The sequence below is a fragment of the Schistocerca serialis genome, chromosome 9 (assembly GCF_023864345.2).
Source record: "Schistocerca serialis cubense isolate TAMUIC-IGC-003099 chromosome 9, iqSchSeri2.2, whole genome shotgun sequence".
Lineage (NCBI taxonomy): Eukaryota > Metazoa > Arthropoda > Insecta > Orthoptera > Acrididae > Schistocerca > Schistocerca serialis.
This window is the reverse complement of record NC_064646.1, coordinates 393,418,232-393,437,629: the sequence shown is the minus strand read 5'-3', so window position 1 is coordinate 393,437,629 and position 19,398 is coordinate 393,418,232. Positions and strand designations below refer to the sequence as shown.

Here is a 19,398-nt window from a genome sequence, read left to right as displayed (position 1 = left end):
CGCGTTTAAAGTCATGGCTCAGGTTTTAGCTGAACCCTTTTTTGCAGTCACTGCGTCATCCAGAAAATCTCCTGCATACGACCATGGAGATGAGGAAGCCCCATTTTCTTTCACTATATGAGGAAGGCTACAACTTTGCATTCTCCATGTAGGAACTGGAATCAGCTCTGTCTGTGGCCAGACACTCTGCTCCAAGACCTGATCGAGGTTCATTATGCCATGCTCCTTCATCTGTGCCCTGAAGCAAATGGACAGCTTCTCTCTTATTTCAGTCAGATCTTGTTTGATGGATAGTACTCCATGCCTTGGAACAAGGCAATATGAATTCCATTATGGAAACTGGGCAAGGGCTGTAGCATCCCTAAGTTACCGGAGTGCAGCGTGGTGTGTGGGGCACAGTAGCACTCAAGAATGGTAATTGCTAGCTTGAGCCTTGTTTTGGTCACTAATTTTTTGTCTTGATGTAGCTTGAGTACCTGTCATTTAAATATAAATTTCATCAAATATATTGTAATCAACACATATCTAATTGTTACTCTCCATGAAAACTGTGTCTCATCTTATTTCTAATTACGAGGGTTATTCCAAAAGTAAGGTCCGATTCGCCGTAACTATTGAAATTTGGCGCCAATGACAAAACACGCATGCGCGCCGACTCCCGGCAAGCCTTGCGCGTCAAACGCCACCATTCGCTTTGTTACTGTTGCTGAGTGTAGTTCACAGTGTCACTTTACAATGTTTAAGACAATTGATCAGCCCGCCGATTGTGAAGTAAGGGCAGTGATACGGTTTTTGTCTGCAAGAAACAATTCAGCGGCGGAAATCCATCGGCAGATTACTGAAGTGTACGGTCCTAACATAATGAGCGACAGTAAAGTGCGCAAGTGGGTGCGAGCTTTTAATGAAGGACGGGATAATGTGCACGATGAACCACGGTGTGGCCGACCATCAGTGATTTCAGACGATTTGGTCAATGCGGTTGACAAAAAAATTCGTGAAGATCGCCGATTCACTATTACAGACGTAGACATGCATTTTCCGAATGTGAGTAGAACAACTTTGTACAGAATTGTGTCTGAACATTTGAAGTTGCACAAATTGTGTGCCCGTTGGGTTCCCAGGCTGCTTACTGAGCCCCAACGAATGAAAAAAATGGCTTTTGCTCTTGATTTTTTGGAGCGATATCATAAGGAAGGTGACAGTCTTTTAGACAATGTTGTCACAGGGGATGAGACATGGGTTTCTCACATCACCCCAGAGTCTAAACGTCAGTCAATGCAATGGCGTCACACGTCATCGCCAGTCAAGGTCAAGGCAAAGCAGACAATCTCAACACGTAAGGTTATGGCGACTGTGTTCTGGGATAGACGTGGAGTATTGTTAGTCGACTTTATGGAGAGAGGAACAACGATTAATAAAGCCGCCTACTGCGCTACCCTGACTAAACTTCGACGTGCAATCCAGAATAAGCGACGTGGTCTTTTGTCGTCTGGAATCTTGTTGTTGCATGACAATGCCAGACCCCACACTGCAAATGAAACGCAAGCTCTGATCAAGAAATTTGGATGGGAACAGATGGACCATCCTCCTTACAGTCCGGACCTGGCGCCAAGTGATTTCCACCTGTTCCGTTACTTAAAGGAGTTTCTCGGCGGCAAGCGCTTCGACACAGATGATGAAGTGAAAGAAGCAGTTAAGGACTGGTTATCGTCACAGGCGGCCGATTTCTATAACATGGGCATTCAAAAGCTTGTTGAACGGTGTGACAAATGTTTAAATAAGTATGGAAGTTATGTAGAAAAATAGATAAAGATGTAAGGAATGTAAATAAAACAATTGTTTTGAAAAAACATTTTAGTTTTGATTTTTTTTTTTATAACCGGACCTTACTTTTGGAATAACCCTCGTACATATCACTAACAAAATTCCAGATTTCATTTTAAATATAAATTTGTTATTGCATATCTTTTGTAAAAGGTAGTTCATAAAGACTATCTAAATTAAAACAACATTAATAATTGTTTTATTTCATCTTAATGTATTTTAGACTTCATGCAAATGCTCATAGAATATCCACCTTTTGTAAAAATTTCCATCAGCTGGGAACCAAACATCGGCCACCCATGTGGCAGGCGATCATTCTATCACAGAGCCACGTGGCCCACCAATAACTCGTCCTATATTTTGGAAATTGAAGGTACTCAGGAAACTTCAAAAGTTGATTTTCTTCAATTCTCGAGAGTTGCACCAAACAGCTTTGGGTGATCAATATTTGAGGGCTGAGCTTCCCATATCATAAGTATAAAAAAATTACAAAAATCCAATGTCCGTGTGGTCCCCTTTTTAGATGTAATAATCCACATCCTATTTCTGATCTCCAGCCAGCGTGGGTGACTTCCATTGTCTTGGAGGTCGTACAAGTAAATTTATTATACATCTCACTATACTTACCATTTAGTGCCTGCTTTGGCAGTGAGATTCTGAAGTTGTGATAGTTCTATCTTTATAAAGAATGAATACCCTCTTTGTTGTTTCTCAAATGAATAAAGGAACTGTTTTGTAGCTTCCCGTAGCCTGAGAAAGTCCTGTTCATCATTATTTTATAACAAAGTGCAAATTTATATCAACAAAAATAATTTATGAAAATATAATATAATTAGATTGATAAAACGTCTCTCACTAAGTGGTACCAGGAGAAAACACATATATAACTTAAAAGTTGTGCAAGCTTTCAGAGCCTACAGCTCCTTCTCCTGGGTTGAAGGGGAAGGAACAGGGATGAAGGAAAAGGACTGGTGAGGTTTAGGAAATGGGGAGAGTTATGGAGAAGTCACCCAGAACTCCTGGTCTGGGGAATCTTATCAGATAGAATGAGAAGGAAAGGGAAGAGTCTTCCTTCTTATACTGTTCTGTAAGACTCCATGACCCGTGCTCCAGGCCACTTCTCCATAACTCTTTCCATCTCCTAAACTTCACCAGTCCTTTTCATTCATCTGTTATCCTTCCCCTTCAGCCCTTCTGTCAGAACAAGCTACTGCCTCCAAAACCTTGCACATTTTCTTAACCTATATGTGCGATTCGTCCTTCAGCCACTCGGTGAGTAGATTCTTTTTGTCTATCCAGTTATCCTTATATATAAACGCCAGTGTCCTGGCTCACTCACTCACTCACTCACTCACTCACTCATCATTGACCATCCCGAACGAAACGTTGAAGATAGAAACTTGAAATTTTCAGAGTGTGGTGATTTCACACTGTAGGTGTGTTTAAGAATGGATTTTTCGAAATGATGTATGAAACTTTCATTATGAAAGCATTTTTAAAGTTAAATCTATAAAAATTTGAATTTGGGCTTCTTGATTAGAAATAAAATGTTTTTCCGTGTTTTTGGAAATTCAACCCCAGTGAGGGAGGGGTGGGGGGAGGGGGGTTGAAATAAGTGATGGAAAATTTTTAACATAATATTTCATTATATTAAAAAAAAGCTAAGTCCATGAAAACTTCTATTTCACTTGTTGGTTAGACATAAAGAAATGTGCGTAAGGGGATGAAAATTTATATGGAAAAAGCACTACAAGAACGCAAATGGCATGATTAATAAACACCTCAGACTCCCGGCTACCAGAATCATATTTTGGTCAGAAGTACATTCAAAAAAGACAATGCTTTAGAAGCTTTAATTAGTGTGAAAAGTGTAGAAAGTGTTACAATTTGTGAACTAAATCATAAAAGCTATTTGACAGACAGCACAAGAAACTGACCTTTTCAGAATTGCATAGAAAAAGAAATACTTCATTAATACATTAATTTTTAGTAAGCATAATAAATGTTTATGAAATTATTTTAGATGTAATCAGTATGCAGACGTGAGCAAACCAATGGGTCCTAACTAAGAATATAGGCAGTTGATAAAGTTAGCACAGCTTACTGTGTCTAGTCAAAGTAGATCAATCTAGGCATTCAACACTCCATTGCCGATAGTATATTTGTAGTTGTTACTGTTGTGCTTTCAAGCAATTGGCCATGTGCATTTTTCATTCCTCCGTCATTCTTACTAATACTATGTTACTAACGTTTATATCAGATAATTTGCAAAATAATCTTTGACTTAATAATTATGACTGACTTGATTGCTTTGTTCTAGGTTAAATTACTGGACATTCCTGAAAGAAAATGTGGACTTTTATTCAGTGCTGACAATTTCACTTTGTTGCCCTCAGAAAAAATCTGTGTCAATATTTCATGGGCTCCAATTGAACATGGTTCATGGCATCACACAGTGAAAGTAGTAACTGACAAAAAGGGCAGCTACAGCCTTAGAATTGTCTGCAGCTCTGCAAAAATACAGGTATTAAATTTCAATCACTGCTTTGCACGTAGAGTTTATTCTGTAAGATGGTTCACTATGAAAGCACTATTTATCTTTACAGAAGAAGAAGAATGCGTACAAACCATTAAGAGATCATAACCAGTCAACAGTTATATCCAAAAAAGTAAAAAAACCTTGGGTTTCCATTACTCATACAAGATATGAAGATCACGTAAATAGCAGATCTGAACAAAATATGGCATCGAAACAAAATAAATTTAAACCTGCACAAAGCTTCAATTTCAGCTCTACTGAAGTGCCTCAGTTTTCAGGTGTAATGACACCACGAAGAGATACATATGTACTGAAAAATATGAAAAACAATGAGGGAAAGGAGAATGTACTTTATGAAGATAAATTTAAGTTACCCTCCAGAGTGAAAGTTCCAAAATCTGGAGTTAGACTGGGTTCCACAAACGATTTGTGTCTATCTCCATTACATTCTGTACTAACAGATGATGTATTTAAGTCAAATACTTCAGTTTCGCCTTCATTTGATGTAAAACTTAAGAATTTCTGTTTCACCCCAGATTTTAATCTTAAAAAACCTGTATCTCATGGATTTAATCAAAATTTTGTTCCTCCAGGCAAGAGACAAGACTTCTCAATGTGTAAGAACACGGTGACGACGACGACGACAAAAACAACAACCAGGGAATGGTACAATGGTAATGATTCTGCATTTTCCTTTACAAAATCTACAAAGCTGAAAGAATATAGTTTTTCATTTGCCAGTACCCCTAGAAAAAGTGGCTCTTCATGCTCTGAAACATTTGATGATAGTTTAGAAGTCGATCCACCAACAGCTTCAGTACATTTTGATAAAGTTATCACCCAGAGAAAATGTTCTGATGAAGTTAAAACCCCTCCAGGATTTTACCTCACGAAGAGAGATTTAAATACGGATTTTAATGAACAACCGTGGGGTGAAGCTACTTCAGCTGATTTAAATTTCGATTTTGAATCATTCAATGTACAGCCCATGTCGTGGCCCCCTGACTTGAGTTTTCAGAGCACACCACTAAAAAATCCCATATTAAAATTATCACCAATAAAACATGCCAAAATGGATTTTAGTTTTCCATTGGATTCAAAGGAATCTGAAATTGATAAGGGTAAAAGTAAAGACTCTTATGAGCTTGTTGAAGATGAAATGAATACCACCTATCTACTAGAACAGAAAGCAACACTCTCTGTGGTAGATGAAGCAATGGAAGATGAATACAGTGTTGCTGAAAAAACTGCAGAACCTGTTATAAAAAAAGAAATATTTGATGACTTTAACTTCAGTTTCCTAAATCATCAGAAATCAGTTTTGTCGTGTGGAGAGACTGGATTGCAAAATACAAGCAACATATTTACTTCAAAAGTACTGAGTAATTCCCCATCCGAGAAGCCAGAGACTAATGTGCTTGGGTTTGAAGTGCTGGAGGAGACGGATGAAGAAACTTCAAAAACATTGAATAAAGGTGAGTATAAGTACTGCAAACATCATTGCTGACATAACTGAATAGCTGAAAACCTACATTGTTATACATGTGTGGACCATTTTCCTTATAGAGCATAAATATGAAAGAAACAGTGCAGCTGAGGAATGTAAGGGACCTCCAAGCAGATCTCAAGCAATTGCTTTACATTTTTCACCACCAAAACCCACCAGTGAAAGCAAGTTGCCGACAAAAATGAGAAGTCCAGTAGGATTTAAATCTGGTGAGTGTTTTCAAACTTATCTAACATAATTCTTTTTACTAATACTTGTGAAAATAGTACACCAAAGAACATAAGTCTGACTGAAATGAACTTAATACCACCATTAACTACGTGGATATATTCGAGATTAAGATTAGATATCAGATTATGATTAGTTTTTCCCTGTGTTATAGTATGATATTGTTCTGCAACTGTAAACTGAATAAAGCAGTAGCTGCTCCAGTTGCTACAGTGAAACCACTATTTTACGCTTTTGTGGGGTCCAGACTTAAAAACCCTTAAATTGAGGAAAATGTAGAATTAAGACCCCCAAAATACAAATAAAAACATGTGTAATTGTCATCTGTGATTAAAAATTGCAATCCTCACCAACTGTATAAAATCTTTTTTAAGGAAGGAAATGAATGCAATCAGTATACAATAATAGGTGGTAATGAATTTCATAAAGTGTGGGTCAAAGGACAGAGATATGATGAATGAAATGAGTTTGGCTGTCAAGAAAGCAATGTGTGATGCCTTCAATGACCACCGTAGCAGAATATTGTCAAATGACATTTGACAAAATCCAAAGAAATTCTGGTTATACGTAAAGGCTATTAGTGGCACCAAAGTTAGTGTCCAGTCCCTAATGAATGAGATAGGAACTGAAATTGAGGGTAACGAAGCAAAAGCTGAAATGCTCAATTCCATTTTCAGATGTTCCTTTACAAATAAAAACTCAGGAGAATTGCCCCAATTTAATCTTCATACCACTTCAGATTTGGAGCCATGCCATATCCAGTGCCTTTTCCAGCTGCGCTGTGTTTCTTGGTGGAGGAGCCATGCCATGAACAGCCTGATTGAGAAATTCCCACAGATTCTTGATTAGGTTTAAATCTGGGGAGTACTGTAAATTCATCCTGGTGCTCTTTGAACCATGCACATAAACTAGAGATCAGAAGGAAACCCCGTATATTCGCTCTAAACTTGCCACCAAGTTTGATGGCATCATCTCCAAACACTCTGTCTCTGAGCCCACTGACTCGACTTCTGAGTCTCCGCTGCAGACCTGAGTCTGTGTCGGGTACAAATGGACTTCACTCCCTCAGATAGGAGAGGCAGTATATGATTTCGCACGTATAACTGCAGATGGGTGGTACACAGTAATGATTTCAGCTTTTTAGTCATTTTAAAATGCAAGTTGTAATGCCACAAAATGTCCAGTCTGCCTGAATGACAAAAGCAAGCATTGGGCATAATTATTTTTCTGTAGCATTATAATGACTGATCAGTTAGCAGTGAATATTCTTACGTTTGTACATCCATTTATGTAGATAACTTTTTCGAAGACTGCTGCAGATTTATTGTAATGTTCAATATCTAATCAGAGACTGTCCAACAATTAACTGACATATACACACTTTCTGGCATTACGGAGCCTGTAATGACAGTACCAGAAAACATGATACTAGGGGAAGTGCAACCCCTGAATGATGGTAATTAATTACAAAAATAAATTACTGAAACAAATGATACGCTACACAACTCACAACTGGCAAGTAAAGTGCACTTTCCATTGCAGGGATATAAAAGTGGCATTACTCAGTGCCCAGTTTTTGTTTGACGCAGCACATGTGTTTTCTCTTGGTGGAGGTGAAATAAATAAGAATACAGTCTTTTGTTTGCATCGTACGAAATTAGTATGCTTTTCATTTGAAGCATGGACTATAGTATGAAACTTATTCCTAATATCACTCCTCCTCTCAGGGAACACATTTGCAATTTTGTACTTCCGCATCAATTAATCATTCTCTTATTTCCTCCACAGTCTCATAAAACACAGCTTTGTTGAAGGCCATCTGGTCCTGATAATTGGTCATTTTGCCTTGTCTGCTATTTTACAGCAGCAAGATCATGTAAATATCTTCCGTACTAACAGTAAGTCACTACTAGCCTTCTGCTTCTGCGTGCTTCAGTAAGAGAAAACAAGTGGACAAATATAAAATGACTGCAGTGCCACAGTTCTTGGGCTCGTCATACTCGTGGAATACAGTGGGAATGAAGGAAGCCCATTAGCACTGATGTAATGATGGTACCTTGATTTGTGAAGTATGAAGTATGTAGCCCGCAACATTGGGCTCATACTTACTCTGTTTCTGATGTGTAACATGCATTGTGGACTGTGTCCTCCTGGTAGATGGCATCATGCTGAGAAAAAACAAACTGCATGTAGGGGGTGGACATGACTCCCAAGGATAGATGTGTACCTGGATTGATCCACTGAGCCTTCCAGAATGACAGGGTCACCCATGAGTGCTGTGAAAACATTACCCAGACCATAACACTCCCTGCAGTGTGGACCCCTCCAAAGATTGTTGCAGGGTATTTGCTTTCATTTTCTTCAGAGAAGGCAAAAACACCACTTTGGCGGTAGGATGTTTTTATTATTATTATTATTATTATTATTATTATTATTATTAAAAAAACCACATCCAGTTTCTCCATAGTTCAGATGCATCCTCAAGAGATCTAATCAGGGATTAGAAAGGAAGTATTTTACATTTTTTTTTTCACCGGCTTAGTAAATATTGTTACATCGGATAGGTTAATGCTATACATTTGGCACTTGCATAAATTGTGTCTACAACATTATTTTATACTGTCCTGAAGCCTCTCCTTGTCCTTGATGTTACTAAAACCCATTAAGAGCATTTGTCAAATTTATCAAAAGGGCATGTCCCTAAAAGAAAATAAAGCAAGTGTTTGGTGTGGAGATAATAAAACAGGCCATGAGAGGTGTGCAAAAATGTATATAAGCATGAATAAAAACAAGACATTTCATCAGCTGGAGGCAATGCAGGCACGGTCATAAGGAACACTGAAGTAGCTAAAGTCCTATGCAAGCAGGCAGAAGGATAACCGCCTTGGCTATGGTATTCAGACACCCAGTAAGATGGCTCTAAAGAAAGTGGGACTCTTGCAGCAGACGTTGAAGCATAAGAGCGGGAGGTGCTGTACATAAAAATAAATTTAAATTTAAATCAGCAAGTGATAGAAAATGTGGACGATGCATGGGTAGCAGGTTACCTTTTTCAACCTCTTGTGGATGTTTCCCATTGTCTTGTTTTCACAGCACAGGAATTCTATGAGAGCATGTTGCTTCTGATGAACGTCAAGTGTGGCAGCCATCTTGAAGACATGCTCTGACGGTGCCACTCACAGGAACAGGTTGAACTAAGTTTGAAAACAAGTGGGAAGGATGTATCTACACACTGTAAAACTTTCACACATGCAGAATGAAAACTGTATTTTTACAAAAATAGTGTGCATTTCTTTTGGAGTGACCCACTGTTTCTAGTGGGTCTGACAAGTGTGTTGATGTAATAAAGTCAAATGTAAGTCACTCCTGACTGAATATTCAGTAAGATGTGAATCTCTATGTGCTGCAGAACTTCTAAATATCATGGCATAGAATTAGAGAACAAGGAAATATTCTTATTGGACATCCCAGTTTGCATTTTGTATATGATTACACAAAATGTCAGCATAGGTCACTCTGTGAGTTTGATGTTTCCAAACAATTACCTAGGCATGTTCAGTAGGCAACATAAATAAGGAGAGCAGTGGGACATGTGACTCTTCTAAATGTCTTACACATTCTCAACTATACATGACTAGACAGTGCACTACTGAGTATGGCACATGGAGTTGCTGAAGGTGAAAGTGTGCTTTGGACGCTCAAACCTGTCAGATGTACTGATTACTTCTCGAATTCCTCTCAGTAAGTTGGATTAAATATCACATAGTGTGATGAGGACCAACCAAGAGTAAGTGAAACTAAAGTAGTAAGTTACTAAGAGAGAAGGAAATTGGTGACTTCGTAACTGGTGGAGATACCACCAAAGAGTACACTACTATGTTAGTAACTTAAGAAGGAAATAAGGTCAGAATTTACCCTAAAGCTGTAGCAGGAGTAAAGTTAGAGAGTAAGGTGTGTTCTTTGGTTTGTGTGTTTAATATCAAATTCTATGGATTACCTGGACTATGAAGAATATATGGAGGTGGAGCAAGAGGTAGACATTCCAAGAATGAGGGATTTAATTGAAAGGAGACCCATTAGTGATATATAACTTCAGTGACTTCAAAAAACAGTTTGTTTCGTAAGGAATATTTTGAATCTCTGCTTAGTACACTGCAGCTGTTACTACAGCATAATTCGGACAGAAACTTTGCTTAATCTCGTAGGCTGCAACTTATTTGTAGACTATGGATCTTTAGACCTCGTACATACCAAATCATAGCAGAGGTTCTCATTATCATCAATCATATTTCTGCTGGTATAGCTTTTAACAGTGTGTCGAACAGTTTAATTACCTTACAGCCACTGTATATGTCTATTCCACAGACCAAGAAAATATATCAAGGAACAAAAGGGTGTTCTGTTGAATTGGTGGATTCCTAAAAGCCGTACAGGCCATAAATTGTGTACATATACCCATACTTTGTCTTTCTGGAGCACAAACAGATCTATACAGAAATCCCAAGCATTTCTTTTTTATAAATACAAAAGTCATCTCTGATGCCAATATGAAGATTTGGAACATGGTAGCCATTGGCTGGGTTATGTGCACGGTGCATGCGTATCAGGCAATAGCAGAGTTTCTGCGGAAGTTGAAAATGAACAATATGATGGTTTGTCTGCTGGACATAGTGATATTCTCTCTTCAAACATCTTATGACTCCTGTGTTTTAACCCATACAAGAGCCGAAGGGCACTACAATAGAGCCAGTATTGCTGCTGGAATTCTGCACAACTTCGGACTAGAAGTTGGAGATTCATTTCACACTGATTCTGTGGAGGTGGGTCGCATCAACCATTACACATTTCAGCCAGAAGCAGAAGCTGCGGGCCAAGCTGTCAGAAGATTTATTATACAATTATTTTAAGTAAAATTGTACCTAATTTGCTAATAACATAACAGGTTAGCGAAAAAACTTTTCCTCCTTAATTGAGTAAATAAGGCACTGGATTGTCACTACTGCAGTGAAATGTGACTCATTTTATTTATGTATAATTTTGTAGTTTTGTTTCTCTCTCTTGTTTTTTTTTTTTTTTCATTTTATTTTTTTGGTCCATGAAGCTATACTATAAATATATTTTGATTACTTCTAAGAAAAACAAAATACCTGCTTTTATGATTTTGCTAATTCAAATAAATATTGGTAACTAGAAAAATTAAAAGTACTCATGCTGAAATAATAGACAAATATTATGCCATATGAAAAACAAGTACATATTAAACATTGGAAAAAATTCAAGAAAAATAAAATGTTTTGTACATATAAAACTATTCCTATTCGTTTAAGAAACCTAAATTTCTTGAGTTCATTGCCTGAAGAACCAGTATGTGACGTTTGCTTAATTTTGTTCTTGAATTTACAACTTCCATTTTAAGGCTATGCTCAGTTTCCAATGATTTCTCTTGGAATTTCAATTATTTTCCTCCCATATTAAATGCATTTTTAAGAATGAAGATCGTCAGCTTTCTGCAGAAACTCCATTTTCTCCACGACAACCGCATGTTGTCTGCCTTTTTTCATGGGTGCATCTTCTGTAAAGTTCCCACCAGAGATTTAAGCCGAGATTCATGACAATGGGATAAAGTTTTACCCTCAGCAGTTTCATTGCAATCTTCATAGTAGTTATCATCTTCAGTATTGCTTGAAAGGACCACATTATCTTCGTATGTGTCATTACTATTAACTTCAGTTATCCCCTTGAAAACTTGCGGGATCATAATGACCATTTGGCATATATAGTCCATCTTTGTTTCGGTTGCTCCACTGCCAGTTTGAAATTGTTCTCAATTACGTTTTAACTTTCATTTGCTTTGCTTTCACTTCCATATCTGTCCAGATTGCTTTATGCTGCTCTTGTGATCTTTCTACAAGAGGTTGTGTGTTGTATTCAAAATGTATTTTTTCCCAGGCATCCCTGTTAGCATGTTGACAATATGCTTTTCAGATTAAGAAGTAATTATGTACTTCATCATTATTTCAGCAAACTTCTATTTTTCACTTTCTGGCATATTTTCTGATCTTTTCTTAACACTTTAATTGTCCTTGGCTACCTCCATGTTGCTGTTAGCTCATACATCAAGCTGCGAAAATATTATATGGAGCTATTTAAATTACCATGTCACCCACCAATAATGGTTGGTAGTAGATGTAGATGGTGCGGTTTAGAATTGAACATTAGATTCATCCTTTAATAGCATGTTTTTGTTTCATAATACGCTGATCTTATCATTAATACAAAAGCCTTTAGCTTCCTAGAATTTTAATTATGTGTTGTATGAAATGAAGTATGGATGGTAAGCAGTTCAGACAAAAAGAGAATATAAGCTTTTGAACTGTAAGGCAATAGAAGATTACTGAAGATTAAATGGGTAGATCATGCAACTAATGAGGAAGTAGGCAAAGCTAATATCTTTTCTTTTTTTTCTTTTTCTTTTCTGCTATCGGACTTTCGGATCCCAGTATGGGAGCTTCACATAAAGAACACACTCTGTTACAAATTAAACTTGGTCATGTGCCTAAGAATATGTGTTCCTTGTACTTTACAAATGTTCAAATGATTCAGTTAAAACAATGGAAGATGTTGCTTTGAAATAATAAAATATAAGTCAAATTATTTTGTTTTATTGTCCCTTTAGCATTAACAGAGTTGCCTAACGATGCCTTCATTCATTCATTCATTCATTCTCGTTAAGTTATGCTTGTTTCGGATTCACAGTGAAGTAACCATTGCTACATTGAGTTTCCACACTAATTAAACAGGTGATCACTGATCACATAAGCCTTTTCATTTTGCACCATACTATCAGTAAGTTGGTCCTGACAATTACTGACTCACAAACACGACATAGTTTGAGCCATAAATTTCTTAATCAATCCCACACACCTTTCTGCAAATAAATAAATAAATAAATAATTTGGAATTACTGAAACACTTTTTTTCTGCAATGCAACTTAAGACTTTCAACTCTGTTATCTTTCTACCAAGTTTTTGATACTATTTATCTGCGACCACTCTGTGCTGAAGGTCAACGACGACTCTTCTGCACACATCAAGGCAGCACCTGACCACTAGCTCTTGGGCATTGTTGTCAATATATGGCAAGATAATGCTCCCTCAGAGAAAAGGTGCACTTGGCTCTGAAGGTCCCAGATGTCAGTGTTAAGTAAGAAGTATAATATAGGTACATTACAACATCCAAGATAATAGTATTCCTACAAGTACTAAACTGGACTGAGAAAAACGCAATGTATGGCACTGCTTGACTAAAATAAGGGATTGCTTGTTAGACACATTCTGGCAGTTTGGTTTTGAGGGGGAAATGTGAGGGTGGCAAGGGAGGGATAAAAATTGTAGAGGAAGTCCGAGGAATGAATACAGTAAGCAGGTTCGAATGGATGTAGGTTGCAGTAGCTGCGCGGAAGTGAGGGAGATTGCACAGGATAGGCTAGCGTGGAAAGCTGCATCGAAACAGTTATTGGACTGAGGATGACAACAACAACAACAACAAGGAATACATTTTGTGTCAAAGTAGATGTGTCCAAAAATGAATTGTCTCAGACAGCTTACTGCACTTACAGGTCAACTGCAACATTCACAAACAGAATGCTGCTGAACTTTGCTATGGCTGGCTAGAATGGAAGGTCAGGTAGGGTAGGTCGTGTTGTTGGCAACAGGGTCACTAAAGACTGAGCACAAGCTTGAATAGAGATTGAATGGGAATTGAGCTCTAATGTCTTTTTCAAAAAATTCACCTGAGTATTTAACTTATGTGATTTATGAACAATGGATATCATTCCTAGACTGGAAAGGTATTGCACTGTACAGATCATGGCATCAACACAAAAATTGAAATAGTATGTGAATCACTGGTGCCAAATTAAAATTTCAAAATTTCTATGGTTGTTACTTTTGATATTTTGTTTTTTGTCATCATCATTATCACAATCATTATCTGTTCATACCATATGAGTACTTTTATTTAGCTTATGTGTATGTAAAATGGCATTTGTTTTCGCAAATCCTTGAGCCCTGTATGCCCTCGCCAAAACCCATGCCCACGTACAGCTACTCAGTTATGGAAAAACAATTGCTGTTAGCAAGTTTCTCAGAATGCACAAGTCCAGAGCTAATAGTAGTAGGGTATAGAATAACACAGGAAATGTGAGAAAAGTGCTACCTGACAGTGGTACATTGTTTAATTATGATGGATTGTACAGTAATATAAGTACCACATTGCCTTAAATACAAAATTTAACACAAGGCTTTCCTCTTTCAACTGAAGGCCATAACTGAAGGTTATTCAAAAGTTTTCAAAATGTCAATAGTAACTTTAAAACACACATGCTTGTCAGTTGTTATCTTTGATAGCTTCTCATATATATTAGTTTTTGCATAAACTACAAATAACAATGAGTTCAGCAGAAATAAAATTAAAGATAAAGAATGCAATAATTCTTCAATTTGAAATGAAACAAAGGATGATTGTTTATTTATATTCGGCAACAGCATAAAAGCGAAGGTGCTGAGCCTCACTTTTCATTTATGACAAATGCTCTGTGACCATGATCTGAGAATGAGCTCCATTGAAATTCCAAACAAAATTAAAATCTCAGACTTTCTGCCATTGCCTTTGCACTAAAAAAACTTTTAGCTCTGGCTAATCTACATTTATGTAAATATGTTTATCCCTTCTATGCCCAGCAAGCAATAGTTTTATTGGCCTACAAATAGTTATTTCAGTTCATTCAGAAAAGACTTAAAAGAAAAAGGTAAAAGTGATATGATTCTGAGCTTTGTACATGACCTGAGGATACATATCTGCCTCGTATCAGCAGTAAAGGGGTACTGGGTTAGATTGTGACAGTAGATGATTAAAATGTTAATGACAAGTTATAAGTGTTTGTGATTTATGTGCAAGTCCTAGTGTGGTGTTTTTTTAGATCTGCATATGCTGCCAGAGAATAGCTTAACTTCTGTGTTTTTGTTGGCCAAGCAATTGGCCATTGTCAGTGCATTACTCTCCAGTAGGTAGTTCAGCTTCATCGGCTTGCATTTTGACTATTTGCCGTACATTGGCTCCTCACTTTCTACTTTCTTTGAAAATTCCATTATGGTAATGAATAGCCACAAAAATGAAAATTTTATACAATGGTGAATTCAGCATACTGACCTGAATGATGTAGACAACATTGTTTCTTTAAATGTTGTACACGGTATTTGTCACATTACTATTCTTATTTTGCACAATTTCTGTACAAAAGTACTGAGAAAAGTTTGACTTGACACTCCGTAAAAAGTATAATGAAGTTTCTGAACCTAAAATAAATTTGTTTGTAGGACCGACATGCAAAAGGATCGCCAGTCTCTCTCTCAAGAAGCCTTTCAAATCACCCTTGAAGATGAGGAGGACATATGAGGCATCTCTGAAATCAGGTATGTAATGCTTGCATGATAAGTGTTAAAGATCTGCAGCTTTCACAAAATGCATGTTGTCTGTTATGGGTATTTGTTATTTCGAGAATATTTTAGTGAACACGTTAGTAACATTTTTCAAATTATAGTTATTATATTAATGAAAACAATCAATTATTTGCAAAATTATTTAATTGGATGGATAAAAATCTAGTCACCGAGCATCGGCAGAACACACACATAAAAGATGGTTGTAACTGGCCAGCTTTCGAAGCCAGTGGATTCTTCTTCAGGCAGAAGGGTTGAAGGGAGGGAAGAGGAGGTGAAGGAAAAGTACTGGAGAGGTCTAGGAAAAGGGTAGATTTTAGGAAAATCACCCAGAACTGCGGGTCATGGGAGACTTACCATACAGGATGAGTATTTCCTTTTCCTAACTTTGATGATACAGTTTTCATAATTTTATTCAAATTAAAAAAAAAAAAAAAAAAAGAAAACTTCACAGGCAGAGACAGCTGGTATAAAACGCAGTGATATGTGAAGATCTCTGGAAAACTTCGGTCTCTTCGGCATTGAGCAAAGAAACCATTTTTAGAAACTCTTATTGCTGGCGTTCCCTCTGTGATAATGCCTACAAGCTTCATAGTAAGTACTTCTCAGATAGGATGAGTTTCTCCATGGGAAAAAGTATGTCTCCACCTGTATGGTTTTTCAAAGAAATTACTTTCAAAAGTTATTTTTCGACAGCAAAGTTACTAAAAATCATCCTTACAAACTCTGGCAACTTGAGCATTGCCTGTTGCATTACTGGACTCATGCAATTGCTCGGGGGGGGGGGGGGGGGGCATGAAAGTCGGTTTTCAGTTGAGAAAAAACATCATTAGACATTGTTTCAACTCTTCTTGTGACCGTCCTTGATTAAGTTGAAGGTGTTCAGTGTTAGCCACTATTTCACACTTGTTTTAGAAATTCTGAAGCAGCTCATCAGCAGCTTATTGAAACGCATCTTTTATGAATTTGCAATGGAAAATCCAGGATGGAATGTAACATTATTAGAGAAGAAAAGTTGCTACTCACCCTCACCATATAGCGGAGATGCTGAGTCGTGATAGCCACAACAAAAAGATTCATACAGTTATAGCTTTCGGACATTAAGGCTTTTGTCAACAACACACACACACACACACACACACACACACACACACACAACACAGATGCAGCTCGCACACATGTCTGCAGTCTGAGGCAGCTGAAACCAGTTGCCAGAGATGTGTGTGTGAGTTGCGTTTGTGTGCATGTGAATCTTTTTGTTGTGCCTATCACAACTCAGCATCTCCGCTATATGGTGAGTAGCAACTTTCCTTCTCTAATATTGTTTTATGAATTTGCCATCTTCAAAAGATTAGCGCCTTTTCACCGATGCATGCAAAACACAATAAGAAGGAAGTGTGGCAGCAACAGTTTAGTCTACTGGTTTTGTGAATGGATTTTGCAGAAAACTTAATGGATTTTTAAGTTTCTTGATTTTCTTTTTTATTTCCTCAGTTTGTGGTATAAAGAAAACTTGGGATTAACAGTTAGGTGCACAGTTTCAAAATGTGTCTCAACGTTCGTCTTTTTCACAGATGCATAGGCCGTTTCTTTCTGTTGAGAAAAATTTGCGTTCTCGTTTGGAATGGACTGATAATTTTCTTATTTTTTTGTACATACGCAACTGATTATGCGTGAAGTCGTTGCACTACATATTATTTTGTTGATATATGATCACGTTTGAAGATCTTAGTCACAAAATCTCCCTGACGATCAGTCACGAAATTTGAGATAATATTCAATTGGATGTGGCAAATTGTGACAACATTCTTACAAAATGTCTCATTGCTGACAGCATTCGCAACCTATTTACAGTATTTTACTTACATCTGTTCCATGCAGTATTACATCGCAGGAGTTGATAGTGCACTGTAATGTTATGAAACTCTGGGCTCCTCCCAAAAAGTACTGAACCTATAATGTGTAAAGACACAGGAAATAATGTAGCAATTACTAGCACACAGATGGTGTCTGATTGAACTAATGTGATAAATGTAGTTGAGTATTTCTTGAACTTTTCCCAGGATATTGCATATTCCATAATTTTTTGGTAGTGCATCCAGATATTATTAACTCTGGTACAGATATTTTGGTATGATTAACATGGTTTTAGGGGTTTAAGATGGATGTTGGTACCAGTTCACATTCGTTAAAGAATAAAACAAACTTATGTTGAAAAAGTGCAGAATTTCAGAGCTACGAAAAACAATTGTCGCTCTTATTCAACATTTTTTCTTTTGCACTCTTACTACCTGCATGATGTACCAAATAAGCACTCACAATCTATCAGAAGTTAGCAATCAACGTGTTGCTAACCTCTGGATTAATGATTCCTCGGCTGTTGACAGCATATAAAAATGTAGACTTTCACAGCTGGAAATGTCATGTCCATTATAATTATCCGGGCTGTTATGCCGTGGTTGGTTGATGAATTCGGTGTCGATGCCCAACGGAGGAACTAAGCCGGTTGCACGAACATCTGAACAGTATAAACTCGAGAATCCAGTTTACAGTGGAGGAGGAGGTAGACGGCAAATTAAATTTCCTCGATGTGCTTGTTTTTATAAATGAAAATGGTAGTTTGGGCCACTCAGTATACCGCAAACCCACGCACACGGACCGTTGTTTGCACCGGGATTCGAACCACCACCCACAACAGAAGCGGGGTGTTATCAAGACGTTAGCGGACAGAGCTAGAAATATTTGTGAACCTGAGTTGCTCGACGATGAGATGGAACATCTCCACAATGCGCTAATGAAGAACGGATATTCGTCCGCCGAAATAAAACGTGCGTTGAGGTAGCCACGCAGAAATCATACTGACGTACAGGCTACTGCAAAATCTAAGGTTTTCCTGCCGTTTGTTAAAAATGTAACGGAAAGAATAGGGAGGCTCTTGATGAAGCGGAATATTACCGTAATTTACAAGCCCACCAGGAAGATACAGGAATACCTTAAGCCTGCCAAGGACGCTAGCAAACCATTGGAAAAAGCTGGAGTGTATAGGATCCCATGCAGCTGTGGTGATGTTTATGTGGGTACCACTAAAAGAACTGTTTCTAAACGTTTGGAAGAGCACAAGGGAAATTGTAGAAGAGGAGAAACGGAACGATCAGCTGTTGCGGAGCATGCTTTCCAGCCAGGGAACCACAATATTCGTTTCGAGGAGACGCAAGTACTAGCGGCCACAAGCGGATATTACGAAAGGCTCTACAGGGAGGCAGTCGAAATCGCTAAACACCCAAATAATTTCAACCGAAAGGAGGAGGGTGTGAAATTAAACGGTATATGGATGCCAGTGTTAAAGAAGATGTGTACCACCCGTCCACAACTGGGTGATGGCAACGGCGATCGACGGTGACAGACAGCGGCCAATTGCACTGACGTTTTCAAAACACGTGACGTCATGCCGCGGCGCGGGAGCGCGCAGGCACGGAATTTAGCGGCAGTCAGTAGCGAGCCAATGGGTGTGTTAGACCTTCCATTGAGCTATGGACCCCCTTGAAGATGTCTCCCGCAGTCGGAGACGAAACATTGGGAATCGACACCGAATTCATCAACCGACCACGGCATAACAGCCCGGATAATTATAATGGACAGCATATAAAAAAACTGTGTTATTATTTCTAGATGATCTTTTACTCGAATTACCAGTTCATCCTCCATGAATTCTTTTATTGACTAGTAGCATTTCTCCGAAAGAATCTGCTGTAGTCATATTTTAAATGTCATGTCATTGTGTACTTCAACCAGTGCTACT

The 19,398-nt window shown here is 37.9% G+C and overlaps 1 protein-coding gene across 1 annotated transcript in view; it reads left to right on the top strand.

Moving 5' to 3' along the window:
* The window catches only part of LOC126419033 (protein abnormal spindle), a 165,299-nt gene that overhangs the window by 46,066 nt on the left and 99,835 nt on the right, over positions 1–19,398 (top strand). The window contains exons 3-6 of the mRNA XM_050086093.1: positions 4,145–4,348; positions 4,431–5,838; positions 5,930–6,079; positions 15,477–15,572. Coding sequence (XP_049942050.1) covers positions 4,145–4,348; positions 4,431–5,838; positions 5,930–6,079; positions 15,477–15,572 — 1,858 coding nt within the window. The remainder of the gene's footprint in view (positions 1–4,144; positions 4,349–4,430; positions 5,839–5,929; positions 6,080–15,476; positions 15,573–19,398) is intronic.